The sequence below is a fragment of the Netta rufina genome, assembly GCF_964035555.1.
Source record: "Netta rufina genome assembly, chromosome: 18".
NCBI lineage: Eukaryota > Metazoa > Chordata > Aves > Anseriformes > Anatidae > Netta > Netta rufina.
The window spans coordinates 9,830,827-9,847,121 of NC_140142.1; the positions used below are offsets into that span (position 1 = coordinate 9,830,827).

Genomic DNA, 16,295 nt, shown 5'->3' on the forward strand with positions numbered 1-16,295 from the left:
CAGAAAATAATTAATAATAATAATAATAACAATAATAGTGCGAATAATAATAATGTGTATGAAACAAGTGATGCACAATGCAATTGCTCACCACTCGTTGACCGATGCTCAGCCTGTCCCCGAGCAGCCAGCCCTCCCATCCCTGCTAGCCACCCCTATATATTGTTCAGCATGATGTCAGATGGTATGGAATACCCCTTTGACTAGTTTGGGTCAGCTGTCCTGGGTCTGTCCCCTCCCAGCTCCTGCTGCACCCCCAGCCTGCCTGCTGGCAGGACAGAGTGAGAAGCTGAAAAGTCCTTGGCTTGGTGTAAGCACTGCTATGCAACAATTAAAACATCAGCATGTTATCATCACTCTTCTCATCCTAAGCCAAAACATAACACCCTACCAGCTACTAGGAGGAAAATTAACTCTATCCTAATTGAAACCAGGACACCCAGGAAGCAGACTCCCACCAGCAGGACCCTTTCCTGCCCTGCTGGGGGGATCCCTTCCACCCACAGCTTCTCCCCACAGTACCCCAGTCAGCACCCTGTAGGCTGAGTGCTGAGCCTGGTAGGCGGCAGAGGCCCTGCCCCGGCACACAGCCCCTGGGGCACAGCGGGGACCCTGCTCTGCACCACAGCCCTGGGCACCACCACCGCACAGCCTGCAGCCAGCCCTGTGAGAAGGAACCCTCATGTTCTGTCCCTCTGACAGCTTATGTAGGTAATCATTGATCCAGGGAACATCCCTGTCCTCCACAGTAGAGAAGCCAGCACAGCCCCTGTGACATGTCCTATCAGCCTTGGGAAGTGGCAGCTATAGAAGAACCCTCTAGGATTCTGCATCTGCCTGCTCTCTCACAGACACTTACCATGTTAGAGCTCCATGTTAGAGCTGTGAAGATTTCTCCCACAGTGAGCTCTCAGCATCCTCCCTCCACACTGCCTTTAACATCTCCCTCCTTTCTCTCAGCCGCCCTTGTCCCCTGCAGGCAGTGCCCCCAGCCCTGCTGCTGTGCTGTGCAGAGGAGCTGCTCCTGGGCAGAGCTGTCTCTCTGCAGTACTGCCTGCTTTCCAGGAGCTCCCCTTGTGCCCAGGATCCCGGCCCAGCTCAGCAGCACTGGGAGCTCTTGACACGAGGGAACTCCAGGGGAACTGATTTTGAATCACGCTGAAGCAATCCCTGAGGTTCCCTTTCTCAGCTGGGGAGAGACATTCCCCATGTAGAATGACACAGCAGTGTCATTTCTCCTACCGGGAGAAGATTCATCAAAGAATTGCCTTGTCCTCTTCCACTTTTGGCAGGAGAGACCAATTGAAACTCCCTGATATTCAGCAAGGACAGATCCCAAGTTGTGCCTCTGAAGTGGACAACTGCCGTACCATGACACAGGTTAGGGACAGTAGAGCTTTATATAATAAAATCTAAATGGATAGCAACAAATTCAGTCAAATGAAACAGAATAGTTCAGTTGGAAGGGACCTTCAAAAGTCATCCAGTTCAGCTGCCAGACCCCCTGAGGGCTAACCAAAAGTTAGAGACATTATGTATGAGGGCAATGTCCAACTGCTGACAGGCCTGGGGCATCAACCATGTCTCTGGGAAGCCTCCTCCAATAGTTGACCACCCTCACAGTACTGAAATCTTTCCCAGTGTTCAGTCTGACCATCCCCTATGTGCCATTCCCACACATCCTGTCAGTTACCAGGGAGAAAAAAGATCGTCAACTCCCTCTCCACTTCTGCTTCTCTGGAAGTTGTCAGAAGCAATGAGGTCACCCTTCAGCCTTCTTTTCTCCAGACTAGATAACCCAAGTGTCCTCAGGCTCTCCTCACAGGACAGGCCTTCCAGCCCACCTTTGCTGTCCTCCTCTGGATGCTTTCAACTCCACATCTTTCTTCTATTGTGGAGCCCAGAACTGTATGCATGATTCAAGGGGAGGCTGCACCAATGCTCAGTATAGCAGAAGACTTACCTCTTTTGACCATGCAGGAATTCTGCGCTTAATGCATCCTAAGATGCAGTTTGCCTTCTTGGCTGCCAGGGCACCCTGCTGGCTGATGTTGAGCCTGCTGTCAAGCAGCACCCCCAGAGCCCTTTCTGCTGAGCTGCTCTCTAGCCACTTGTCTCCCAGTCTGTGCTGGACCTGTGTCCAGCATTAGTTTATCCCAGGTGCAGCACCTGGCATTGTCTAGGTGATCCTGCTAGGCAGAGGGATTGGACTGGATTGTCTATAGGGGTCCCTTCCAACCTAAACCATTCTGTGATTCATGTCGTTGCTGATCACCTAATGCTCCAATCTATCTAGACCTCTCTGCAAGGCTTCTCATCCCTCCAGGAAGTCAGTAGAATGTCTCAGTTCTGTTCATCACAAAACTTGCTGAGGATGCATTTCATTCCTGCACTCAGATCATGGCTAAAAATGTTACAGATGGATAGTAACTCTGTAGAAACCTCCCAGGTGGGCTTTAGTTTACATTGGACAAAACGGGAGCCACCTTCAAAGCAGTCCAATGATATTCCAGGCTGTATGAGCAGCGGAAGTGATAATCTCCCTCTGCAGAGGATGCTTTCTGCCTGAGGCAGTTGCAGCTCACAGATGTGGTGGCACAAGCAGCGATCCACTTTGAGAAGCACCAGGCCTCTGTGTATGATCTGGGGTCTGGTTTTTGAAAAGCTATGGTGTTATGCTATTGGATACCCCATAAAATTTGTCTGTGTCATAAACACGGATGATAGGAGGAAACTGCTAGCAGCTGTAGCCATTGCTTCAGAGCAAAGAAGGAAAGGCAGGATCCATCCAACCTCTCAAGACTTTATTGCTCCCAGATCCATTTAGATATGGAATGTAGGTGTGAAATATGCCAATACAAACATGTCATTGGAACAGTTTCTCCATTCAAAGTGTTGGGAGGAAATGCATTTTTCGAAATGTCAGGGTAAATTTATATTCGCATAGAGGGAAAGTATCATCATTTGCTGCTACTTCTCCACAGTCTATGAAAGAAGTCATGAGAATGGTTTTGTAGACAATCTTCAAAATTGTGAAGATGAAGACTTCTTACATACCAATCACAACAATGTCCTTTCTTATTCCATATTATTCCATATGGTTCAACTTTTGCCGAACATCATGCAGGGGTTGATTCAGTTATCTAAACAGAGAGGGCCACAGCTTCCCAGATGTGCTGTTACTGAACAGCCAACTTTTTGGCATACATTTGGCATACTTGATTCAGTTGCCAAACTTGAATGAATTTGCCATACTTGATTCAGAGAGAGACTCTGCCCTCTTGGGGTAGCTGAAGCCCTCCAATGGGGCTGGGGAATGTGACCTTGCACCTACAGGAACCTTTCTGAAAATTGAAGGCGGTGCAGAAGCAGGTTAGTCCAAGGCATCTGAGTTGAGACATCTGATTTCTCTCCTTTGACAAGAAAGGGAATTCTGGGCAAATGAATGAAAGTTGTTTCACGTTAGAAAAGATGATCATCATCCCTTCTGGTATCAGGGTGTATTTTGGGGGTCTCGGGATCTGCTTTGGAATGAGAAAGATAAACAAATATAATTTCCATAGGTTGAAAGCTTTCCACTTTGAAGTGGACATCAGTGGAGGCAGAATTACCATCATGTTCTGCAGAGGAATGTCATGTCTTTTATATTGAATTATGCATACCTTTGTTTTTGGTTGTTGGTGTGTGTGTGTTTTGGCTGTGATAGAGATAATTTACTTCACAGAGGTTCCCATGATGCTATGTTTTGCATTTGTGATGGAAATAATAGTGATAACACACCAACATTTTTGTTATTGCTAAGTGGTTCTTACATTTAGTCTAGGGGTTTTCGGCCTCTCAGGCTTCCCTGTGGTGTGGCTACACCTGGCAGGCAGACAAGCACCACACAGCTGTTCATTTACCTCCTCACCTCCTGTGGGACAGGGGAGACAACTGCAAGTATAAATATATGTATATATGCATATATATATATACGCAAGGACTTGTGAGTTGGGATAAGGAAAATGTAGTAAGAAAGGAAGTGGGAAAGAAAATTAATGAATAAATACATGTGGCAGTTTTACCCAACTGGACATCTGAGGTCCACCACAATGGCTCTTTGGCCCTCAGTCCTCAAAGGGGAAGGGGAAGAAAAGACAATGAAATTAGATCAAGGGTTAAGATAAGAAGAAGGAGATTGCTCAAAAATCATCATTATGACAGACTCAGTATATGAAGATCAAAAAAATTTATTGCCTATTACTAACAAGCTAGAGCAGTGAGGAAAACAAACAAACAAACAAAAAACCTAGTTTTAGTGTTGTCTAAATAGTATAATAAACGCGTATTTTTTATTTATGTCTCAGCTCAGCCTCAACTTTGTCTTCCAAACAAAGTCTTTTGTAGCCTATTCTGTCTTCTAAGATTTTGTTTTATGTTAAAGATTAAAACAAACCAAACACTCTTGTAGACAGCTGTTGCACAGGGGTTTCCCAGGGCAGAGGTGTTTTAATGCAGAGGGAAACCAGATTTGAGAGGGTTTTAGGAACAGTCACACTGTGTCCAGCTTTCTTGAGGTGTGAGAGGGGATCTTCACTTCTCTCTTGGTCTTGATTTTTCCACAATGTTGGCCTTGACAAACCCCAGTCAGCTCCCACCCTCCCTTCCTGGTGCCACAAGAGCAGTCACAGCCTGCATCTATCTGTGCATTCATTTCTCCATCCCTGTCTTCAGAGCACTGTGCTACACAGTTCCCCACCACCTCTTGCCCCAGCATCTAACGGGAGTGGCAGCACCAACAGTACTGCCAGCAGGATGAAGGAGGTGATTGTGCACAATAGGCATATGGACGTAGTCAAGCACATTTACAGGAGGGCCACAAAAATGGTTAGAGGACTGGGGCATGTCTGCTATGAAGAGAGAGTCTGGGAGAATTTATTTATTTATTTATTTATTTATTTGTAATCAGTCTGGAAAAGGGAAGGCGCTGGGGATACCTTACAGCAACCTTCCAGTAGCTACAGGGGGGCTACAGGAAAGCTGAGGTGAGACACTTTATCAGAGAATGTAGTGACAGGACAAGAGGTAATTGCTTTAAACTGGAAGAGGGTAGATTTAGTTTAGATATAAGGAAGAAATTGTTTACTCTGAGGGTGTTGAGACCCTAGAACAGGTTGCGCATAAAACTTGTGGGTTGGCGCCCCAACTCTGGAAGTGTTCAAAACCAGGTGGATGGGGCTTTGAGCACCCTGGTTTAGTGGAATCCCATGGTGGGTAAGGGAGTTGAACTTTAATAGTCCTTTTCAACTCAAAACTTTTCATGATTCTATACTTCTACTTCAGAGCAGCTCATATGGAGCTGTGTTTTTAATTTGAGACAAAAACAGTGTTGATAACAGACCAGTGTTTCAGTTATTTCTGAACCATGTCTGTACAGGATCAAGGGCTTCTCTTTCTCATACTTTCCCCTCCCCCCCTCCCCGTCCTCCCCCCCCCTCCCCCTCCTCCCCCCCCTCCCGCCCCAAACATTTATATTGGGGATGAACAAGACATTGTGATGAGGCAGAGCCAGGACTGGAGACCCAAAATGATCAAATAGATGTTCCACACCAACCATCAATCCCTGCAGCCCACCATCTCCGTCTGAGAGAGTTGGGATTTCTTAGCCTGAAGAAGAGAAGTCTCTAGGAGGCCTTGTTGTGGCCTTCCAATACATGGGCCTACCCACGTCTGTAGTGACTAGACTAGACTAGACTAGACAGGAATAGTTCAGTTGGAAGGGACCTTCAAAGATCATCTAGTCCAACTGCCTGACTTCTTCAGGGCTAAACAAAATTTACAGCATATTAATAAAGGCAATTTCCAAAGGTATCTTGAACACTAGGAATCCTGTTCCAGTGTTTGACCACTAACAATGTACAGATTTATTACGTCATGCTCCATCTGAACTTTCCCCGGTGCAGCTATGTGCCATTCTCACAAGTCCTGTCATCAGTTACCAGGCAGAAGAGACCGGAACCTACCTCTTCTCTTCCCTTCCTCAAGAACCTGTTGAAAGCAATGAGGCCACACCTCAGCCTTCTTTTCTCCAGACCAGATGGCCAAAGGGTCCACAGTCTGTTGCCACAGGACATCCCCATATACCAGTGGCATTGCCTCCTTCCATTGGTTTCACAGCTGACAATGTCCCTGATCAGATAACCTCACTGGAAGAAACATCAGTGTGACTGGCAAGGACTGGTTCCCCCTACCTTAACCCCCTCCCCCAACACACACACACACTCCCATCACCCCACACCTCGTCTTCTTAACAGAACAAAAGGAGAAAGATGAGAAGAATCTATGATTGTATGAGCCTGCAGGCCAACAATTGGTGTTGCAGCTGCTGTAGACAGAAGGATTTCAGTTGCTGTGAAAATCTTTCTTCCCCCTGCATAACAATAAGTACTTGGAACAGATGGGGTGCATCTGCCTGGCAATTTGTGGGGATCCTCTCTAACAGGACAGGAAAGGATGATTCCCATAATGGACTCTTCCTTTGAACTAGGAGAGAAGATAGCACTGGAAGCAGGTGTCTCTCTCTAGCTGATAGAAGTCACCATCAGTGATTGCATCAGTTTCAGAGTCAATTCCCCTGGAGGCCCAGGGACTTGGCAAGAGCTCCCTGTGCTGATGAGCTGGGCTGGGCTCCTGGGACCAAGGGGAGCTCCTGGCAAGCAGGCAGCACTGCAGAGAGACAGCTCTGCCCAGGAGCAGCTCCTCTGCACAGCGCAGCAGGGCTGGGGGCACTGCCTGCAGGGGACAAGGGTGGCTGAGAGAAGGGAGGGAGATGTTAAAGGCAGTGTGGAGGGGGGATGCTGAGAGCTCACTGTGGGAGAAATCTTCAGAGCCCTGAACAGGGTAAGTCTCTGGCTATAGGGCAGCACAGCTGTTGTTCCTGGTGCCATCTCCAGATTTGCTGGCAAATCCTACAGCCTGTGGAGCTTTCAGGGCGACTCTCAGAGCTTCTTTGGATTAGATGAGAATAACAAGGTCCAAAGCAGGGATTCCCTGCCACAGCTGTCAGAGGGACAGGACTTGAGGGCTCCTTCTCACAGGGCTGGATGCAGGCTGTGCAGCCAGTGTGCAGGCAGGGGTGTCCAGGGCTGTGGTGCAGAGCAGGGTCCCTGCTGTGCCCCAGGGGCTGTGTGCCGGGGCAGGGCCTCTGCTGCCTGCCAGGCTCAGCACTCAGCCTGCCCGGGGACCTGCCCAGGGCACTGCAGGGAGAAAATGTCAGTGGAAGGAGCTCCCCCAGCCAGGCAGGGCCAGGCAGGGTCCTGTTGCTGGCAGGGAGCTGCTGCCTGGGGCAGGCTGCTTAGAGCTCCAAAGCACCCCCAATGCATCTCTAGGGGAGATTCTTGAAAGGGAACACCTGTAGTACCTGAAGGGAAGGCACTCTTTGAGATCTCTGCTTTCAAATTCGTGTTTTGGAGGGCAGTCAGGGGTATGATAATGGTGCTGTCAGGATTGCAGAAAGGTCTGAAACTCACAGAGCATTACACTGAAAGAGATGTGTAGGTCTTTGAGGAACCTCACAATTTCACTCCACACCCTTTAGCCTACAGACAGCACCAGCACAACCTTCGTTGTTTCTTGTAGGATTGTTGGATGTCCTTCTCAGCACTTGAAATAGGAAGATGCCTCTGGCCACTGGATGCCTGAGATCTGTCCCTGGTGCTCTTTACCAAATACTGTAAGGCAGTACGGACTCCTGCTGAGCCTACAGAGTATCTCCTTTTCCCTGAAGCACTCTTACGCAGAGAAACCCAGAGCTCTGGGCAGGAGAAAGTCTTCTTCAGAAGAAGATGGAGTGAGGATGCAGTCTTGGTGAGGATGTTTTCTATGAAATATGGCTTACTTCTTGATCAGAGAAGTCTATGTAACGCATCTTCTTTTCCTCCATGGACAGCCAACCATTCCCTGAGGCAGCAAATGTCCAACAGCAGCTTCCCCACTGAGTTCCTCCTCCTGCCATTCGCAGACACACGTGGGCTGCAGCTCCTGCACTTCGGGCTCTTCCTGGGCATCTACCTGGCTGCTCTTCTGGGCAACAGCCTCATCCTCACAGCCGTAGTCTGCGACCACCACCTCCACACCCCCATGTACTTCTTCCTCCTCAACCTCGCCCTTATCGACATGGGCTCCATCTCCACCACTGTCCCCAAATCCATGGCCAATTCCCTCTGGGACACCAGGGCCATTTCCTATGCAGGTTGTGCTGCCCAGATCTTCTTCTTCGTTCTCTTTGTTGCAGCAGAGTTTTCTCATCTCATCATCATGGCCTATGACCGCTACATTGCCATCTGCAAACCCCTGCACTACGGGACAATAATGGACAGCAGAACTTGTGTCAACATGGCAGCAGCTGCCTGGGGCAGTACTTTTATTTATGCTATGCTGCACACTGCCAATAGCTTTTCCGTCCCCCTCTGCCAAGGCAATGTCTTGGACCAGTTCTTCTGTGAAATTCCCCAGATCCTCAAGCTCTCCTGCTCTGATGCCTACCTCAGAGAAGTTTGGCTTCTTGTGGTTAGTGTCTGTTTATTATTTGGGTGTTTTGTTTTCCTTGTGCTGTCCTATGTGCAGATCTTCAAGACTGTGCTGAGGATCCCCTCACAGCAGGGACGGCACAAAGCCTTTTCCACATGCCTCCATCACCTGGCCGTGGTCTCCCTGTTCATCAGCAGTGGCACATTTGCCTACCTGAAGCCCCCCTCCATGTCCTCCTCCTCCCTGAATCTTTTGCTGGCAGTTCTGTACTCGGTGGTGCCTCCAGCAGTGAACCCCCTCATCTACAGCATGAGGAACCAGGAGCTGAAGGTTGCAGTTAGGAAACTGATTTGGGGGATGTTTTTCAGTACTCACAAAAATCCCTTCAGTCTCCAGTACCAATAACAAACCCCAGTACATCCCCTTACCGACTTGTGTCTTGGTTGTTCAAATTGTTAAAATTAAAATTAAAGTTGAAATTAATATTAATATTAAAATTAAAAATAAAATTAAAATTAATTTATTTTCTGGTCATTTTGTGTGCTTGTGTTTCTTGCATTCCTACAGAAGAGTTTGGATTCCCCACCCCCCAATGAATAGGAATGAATGAACCTGTTTTGTCCAATATGGAGGCTGTATAAATGTGTGTCTAACACTGAGTCAGTGAAGACTCTCTCATGACATCTCTGTAATAAAACGGAATTACCCCAATGCCATGCCTGAAGTCTGGGCTTTCCTTCCCAAATCAGTGCTAAGAAAAGGCCCAAAGAATTGCTCCCTACAAGAGTCTGTTCCTGCTTTGGTTATGGAGGGAATGGCTCATTGTTGCATTGTGACCTGTCAGACACCAAGGGCTAGATTTAATACTCACCCATGGGTGTCTGCTGACAGCAGAGGCAGCGAATGGTCACTGTATTATGTAGGCAGGGCTGTTCTCACATGTAGATGATGATGTCAGGAGGGGAATCTGGAGCTGCCTGCAGAGCCCAGGGTACCTCCAGGGACAGCGAAGCCTGGTGTGGGCAGTGACTGCAGCCCTTCAGAAAGTGAGAGATCTCCCACTATGGGCTCAGTCACAGGGAAAGAACTAAAGCCAGGTATTCACAGGGAACCTGTGACTCTGCAGTCTCAGAGAAGAGAGTGGGCACTTGCAAGACAGAGGGAAGGGGAGCTAGGGAGTTAATCATTTTCCCCTTCATGAAGTACCTCTGCCTGGTCCAGCCCAGTGATCTGGACCTGGCTGAGTCTGCTTCCCACTCTGACTAGCACAGACATGCAGATTTATCCCACAGAACACAGACCATTTGCTTTGCAAATCAGTACCAAAGCTTGGGGATCACATGTGGGGAGCACAGGGACCGCCAGTCCCCACTGTCCAAGGGGAGCTGATCTTTGAAATTTGACCAGCTCCATCCTCCTTCTGGCATCAGTGTCTATACTGGGGGAACAGACACCAAGACAGTGGATCAACACTGGGTCATGGGCCCAGAAATTTTCAAAACCCAGCTGCAGAAAGCACTGACTAACATCATCTGCCTGTAAAACTATCAGTGCTTAGAGAAGATGATGGTAGTGGACTACTCCAGAGGTCCGTTCTGATTCAGGGAAGTAGGCGCAGGACAGCGCAGTCAGAGTGCATGAAAATCCTATGTTTTGAGGCCTTTGAAGCTGGTGTTTGTAATCCATGGTCCTCAAGGTTACCTGGTGAGTGGGGTAATTTCCAAAATGAATCTCTGCTCCGTGGGAACCTGGAGTAAAATGGGTGCAAGAAAACTACAGAAAAGTTTTCAGAAACATTGAAATTCATTCCAGAATGACCCTCTCAGCTTGTCTTCATGGGAGAGGCGTTCCAGCCCTCTGATCATTTCTGGGGCCGTTCTCTGGACTCACACCAGAAGTCCTGTCCTAAGTCTAACACATCTGTTGTGCTTGAGCCACAGAGCTGGATGCAGTACTCCAGGTGTGGTCTCTTGAGAGCAGAGTAGAGCCTCAGCCTGCTGGTCACATTGCTTTTGATGCATCCCAGGATTTGGTTGGCTTTCTGGGCTGTAAGTACACACTGATGGCTCATGTCAAGCTTCTCATCCACCAGTACTCTCAAATCCTTCTCTGCAGGGCTGCTCTCAATATGCTCATTGTCCACTCAGTACTGATATTTGGGATTGCCCTGAGCCAGGAGCAGGACCTTGCATTTGGCCTTGATGAACTTCATGACATTTGCACAGGCCCACCTCTCAAGCCTGTTAAGTTCCCCCTGGATGGCATCCCTTCCCTCCAGCGTGTCAATGGCACCACACAGCTCGGTGTTGTCAACAGACTTGCTACATTTCCATTGCTGGGGAAGCTGGCTTTGCAAATGACCAAGGCAGGAAGGGCTGTTTCCTGCTGTCTTGGGACCAGCTGCTAACCTGTTGGAAAGGGATGTGCAGAGCAGGAGAGGACTGCAAAGTCTCCTGAAAGCAAGTCTTTGGGTGACTTTCTCTGCTCGGGCAAACTCCCAGGGGATGGAGTGCTGCTTGCAGAAGGAGTACTCCAGGCATGTGCCCGAGAGGCTTTCTCTAGCTCCTGGGGGTTGTCACGAATTAGACTTTATACAGCTTGAATGCAGCAGACATTTATGATTTATTTTATACCTTGAGGGTAAATAGCAAAGTTAGATGGTAAGGTTTGTAAGTGCATTGAATCACATGTAATCATCAACCAATGTAACAAAATGATTCCAACAGAATCTGCGACAATAGAAACAGTGACTTAGTTAAAGGTTTGAGGACGACAAGGTTCTTTGGTCACTAATAGAAAGGTCACTTTCTTTGACAATGCGACGTGCCTAGTGGATGAGGGAAAGGCTGTGGATATGGTCTACCTTGACTTCAGTAAGGCTTTCCACACTGTTTCCTGCAGAATTCTCCTCAAGAAACTTGCTGCTTATGGCTTGGACTGGTGTACTCTTCATTGGGTTAAAAACTGTCTGGGTAGCCAGGCCCAAAGACTTGTGATGAATGGAGTTAAATCTAGTTGGAGGCTGGTCACTAGTGCCATCCCCCAGGGCTCAGTATTAGGGTCAATTCTCTTTAATATCTTTATCAAAGCTCTGAATGAGGGGATCGAGTGCACCCTCAGTAAGTTTGCAGATGACACCAAATTAGGTGCATGTGTTGATGATGATTCTGTGATTCTATGGTTCTGTGATAATGTCAGTTATAACAGGAATGGTCAGTATTCTCTGTGTGTGTGTGTATGTTTATTACAACTTTTTCTTATTTTTAATTCAGCTAATTTTGCACATTAAAATTGTATTATTCATCCCATTTCCATTTCAGTATCTACTTGTTGAGCATAGTTCAAAAACCCTGCACACAACGAGCCAGGCTCTCTGTGAATATAAACAAAAGAAAGGAGCTTGCACTGCCTTCTTTGACATCCTTCCTCTGAGACCTAGTCTGGATCTGCAGGGGCAGTGCCTGTGTGCAGGGGTGCTGAGGAAAAGAGCCCTATCCCAGCAGCACGGCCAGGGAGCACAAGTGGTTGGTACATGCAGAGCTGCTCTCTTGCCACTGCTGCCCTCTCCTGCTGAGCCCTGCTGGTGGGGTCAGGCCCGGCTGCTCCTGGAGCTTGGTGCTAGTGCTGCTGTGGGGCTGTGCTGGGACTGCAGGCAGGGACAGGCAGTTCCCTGTTAGTTGCTAGTGGCCATGCACCTGATGAATATTTCTATTTCCTAGACACTCAGACTCCACGGAACATGATGGTGCTGATGGTACATGAGTTTTTTTTTTCCCTTTTTTTTTTTTTATTATTATTATTTTTATTTTTTTTTCCTGGAGGGAGCCAGGAGCTTCCAGGAGAGCCCAGGTGATCTGCACGGACAATATGAGCCTGGGAGACAACCACAGAGCATCAGCCTGTCCAAGGCAGACTGACTAGGGCTCAAGTGCTCAATCTGGTGTGAGCAGGCAGAGGAGAGCTCTGCAGCCCCCGGGCACACAGCAGCCCCACCGAAGGAGACTGGCAAGTGATTTGTTACAGCCCTGGGGCAATGGCAGTGATCCCCTGAGCTGGGTCTGCCTCCCAGACTGCCCAGCATGACCTTGCATAGTGCCCCCATACTCTGGGCACTACAGGCCCCTTGCTCAGCAGAGCAGCACCCACAGCTGTGGCTGGAGCTGGAGCTGGGGCTGGGAGGGCACTTCCCCTGAGTGTCTTCTAGGCCAGCTTCAGGCACATGGCTTCTGAATAATAACGTGATCTTCACTCTGCACAAGGAGCTGAGAGAGCACCAACAGACAGGGAGCTGTAACATTGCCTGCAAGGTCCCTCCAACCCTAGCACCACATAGGATTGGCATGGAACTGGATCCTGTGCATCAGAGAGGCTGGGAGTCCAGCAGCAATGCCATGGGCTTGAAGGATCACAACCAGCTCACTTACGCTTGGGCAGATTCTCGTCCAAGAACAGGCTGTTTTGTACATGTGGCATTACGAGGGCAGTGGTACCTCAGAAGCTCTAAGTTCAGTAGGAAGTGAATGGCTGTTAAACAGCCTGTGAGTTGACTTCTTTCTGAAGCAGCTGACAGGTCATCCCTTGACTTCTGGCTGGGATCTGTGCTCACATCTGCTGGTCTCCATGATAGGCCAGCAGATGCACCTGCTTTACAAATAGTCTGTGAGATCCTCTCTTCCTAAGTACCTGATAGGCCTCATAGAGGAAGAGGTCTTGAAGAGGTGTTGTCGTGTCAGAGGTTTCAGCTTTTGCCTAATTCATCCTTCAGGGCTGCTTTCGGTTTTTGACACAGAGGAGGCCACTGCCTCCGAGATGTCTGGGGGATCACAAAGCCTTCATGAGGGCAGGGAAAAAGTTACCCTGGGTCCATAGGAACCATTCTGGAACCAAAACATGTAGGCAGGAAGTGCATTTTTGTGGTGTTGCAGAGCTGCTGAGCACATTGTGCAGGGTGCTCTGACAGCCTTTGTGTCCTTCTCCATGCTGGCTTAAGAGCTGCTTCTTTCTCGGGAACAGAGTGGCCAACAGAGGTGAGACAGATACTCTGAGTTCATGAAAGCCATCAGAAAGCTGCCCCTAAGAAGATGACTGATATGGGGATGGCACGGGGAACCTGGCCAGGAGAGATGTGAGATTTGGGGGAGGAAAGAGGAGCTTGGATAGCAGAAGCTAACTATTTTGAAGAGGTAAGAATATTCAGGTAATGTTGATCCCACCATAAAGCTGACTTAAAGCAGTCATGTGAGGCCATTACCCTTTTTGTAATCTGTTATATTAATATCCAAATCTCAGTGCCACTCTACACCCTTACAGGAATCCACTGCTGTAATTTTTCCAAAATTAGCCAAAATTAGTCCATAACCCCTTTCCATTACCTTTCCTCTCTTGCTCATCCTCATCTCTGCCCTTAACAATAGCATTGAAATGCTCCATTTATCCCTAGTCTTCTTGTAGACATAAACAAAACCCTCAAGCAAAGAGCTTGCCCATACCCTAACCACAGACCTGACACTACAAGCAGAACACCAAACCCTCCCACTAAACATCTGCTTAATCTCTCACCCATAAAGGTTTACCACAGTCCCTAATGCCATACATGAACAACTAACTTCCAAAGCCTGTCTTCCTGTGCATTAACCTTCTCACCTTTAACCCTTTTCCTAACCCTTAACTTTAGGTTCCTGTTCTCCTGGGGCAGGTCAGGAACTGTGAGATTGCTGTGCAGTCACATGGCATGAATGAATGTGAGGGGCCATGGATGTGATCAGCTTGTAGGCCACAAGGAGGAGATGGGTGGGAATGCTCTGATGAGCTCAGCTCTACCTCAGGATCTCCCGAACCAGCAGGAGGAATTGGCCTGTGAAAGGGACTGTGAGGTCAGTTCTGTCTCTGTGGTTGATAGGACAGCAGCAGGAACATGTCACAGAAAGGGACTGTGAGGTCTTTTCCATCTGAAGTAGTTGTCAGGTCACACTTATACCCTGGATCTGTACTTTTCATCTGACATCTGCCAGTGGTCCTGGTAGGCCAGCAGAAGGTACCTAGTTGACATGCTGACTGTGGGATCCCCTCTGCCCACATACCCAGGAGGACCCAGACAGAAAGAAGGCCCACATATGGGTTGCCCTGTCCCTTCTACTTGAGTCCATGACCGGACAGCAGCAGGCACAAGGCTTGGGTTTGTCTACACAAGAAGCTGCAAGGCCAGTAGCTGGACCGTGGTTTGGAAGACGCTGTTGAGGTGATGTCTGTCTGGTTGGCTGACAGGCCGCAAGAAGGCCAGCGGGTTGGGAAGCCTACTTTAGGACAGGTTTCCACCCAGGTGGAACTTTCTTTGGTAGTAGGAAACAGCAGTAGAGAAAAACCTGCCAGAAAATGCACCTTGGAAGGTTGGCACTGGCCATGAATAGGAAGAAATGTCCCTCAAAGAGTTGTGCTGTGGTGCTAGAGGTCACCCAAAGAGTGTCTTTGATCAGATCATGGCTTTGTGTTTGAAGGAACAGCTGGTGAGAGTTCACAAAACATCGGTGAAACCACGGAAATGCCAGGATGAGAGCAAGGTGAAGAACAGAGATGGGTGTCTGCAGGTTTCCAGGAAATAGGGCAATAGTGTGGGGCAGCACAGGAAAGTCTGGAGAGGATAAAGAGGTGGGTGCTGTCAAGAAGGGAAGGCCACAGCAGCCCTGACATTTTTGTCCCCTTCGATACAGCTTATGAGGAGATGAGATGCAGTCACTGCAAGGGGGCTCATTGCTTTCTTGAGACCCTGTGCAGAGGCAGGGAGGTGTCATACCATTGTTCTTCTTGAGGCATCACACAGCCCACCATATCCCACAGACCCCAAGCAAGAGCCCAGAGCCAGACATGGGGGTTCAGGACATTCCCTTCCAGTGGCTGGAATCAGGACCTGGCCCTTTTACTTCAGCACAACAAACCCAGACTTTTCTCAGCACAGTGCTTTGCCTATCTGTAATCATGGCCTCCAATTATCTGCCCTAACAAGTCCCTGAGGAGAATCTCCTGGTAACAGCCCTCAGTGGGGCCCATTAATACTCCAAGTCACTTCAACTTTTCCTTCTGACTTTACTTGCTCAAGCAATTGCATCATTCTCCTCTCATTACCTCAGGTTCACAGACCGAGCACCAAAATCCACCATGGAACTCATTACAATGCAGAAACAACTAAAGAACATAAACAACTAAAGAATTCCATAATGTTATTCATATCCTCTAGACTTGAACAGCTAATTGGAGAGCTTTCATAGTGTAGTTAAGGAGGAAGATTCCAAAAAGCACCTAATAAAAATCTTTTCTCATTTTAAAGGGTGATTTTTGTTGCATTTCAGTTTTGAGCATCTTTCTTCAATTGATATTAACCCAGGGCTTCTCCTATGGAGACATCCATAGGGAGGAAAAGCAGACTCTTGAGGTCTGATAGTGCATGGACAACCTTGCTCCTCACCACCCCAACCCTGACACTTCTCTCACTGGCCACCTGGAGCTTGAATCACTTTTCCTTACTCCACACTTCTGCACTGAAGTCTGCAGCTGGATGTTACAGCCCCTTTGCACTAGCTCCCACCTGCTTTCCTTAGAAAACTGGCTGGACACAGGCACACAAGGGTTTTTCCTTATTTTAAAACAATCAACAGGAAAACATGCAGCAATTTTCCAAACAGCAAAGCAAGAACCTCAACTTGTATGTCTCCAGTCAGATCTACCTCACTGGTTTATCCTCACAAAAGGATGACTGTAAATTAAGTATTTTATATTGATTGATAAGAAATTAT

The 16,295-nt window shown here is 48.1% G+C and overlaps 1 protein-coding gene across 1 annotated transcript; it reads left to right on the forward strand.

The window, feature by feature from the left end:
• Positions 1–7,950: 7,950 nt before the first annotated feature.
• On the forward strand, positions 7,951–8,913 carry LOC311216435 (olfactory receptor 14C36-like; the record flags this gene model as incomplete). The annotated part of the gene is made up of 1 exon (XM_084297970.1): positions 7,951–8,913. The coding sequence occupies one exon, from the start codon at positions 7,951–7,953 to the stop codon at positions 8,911–8,913; it is 963 nt and encodes a 320-aa protein (XP_084154096.1).
• Between the last annotated feature and the right edge of the window lie 7,382 nt (positions 8,914–16,295).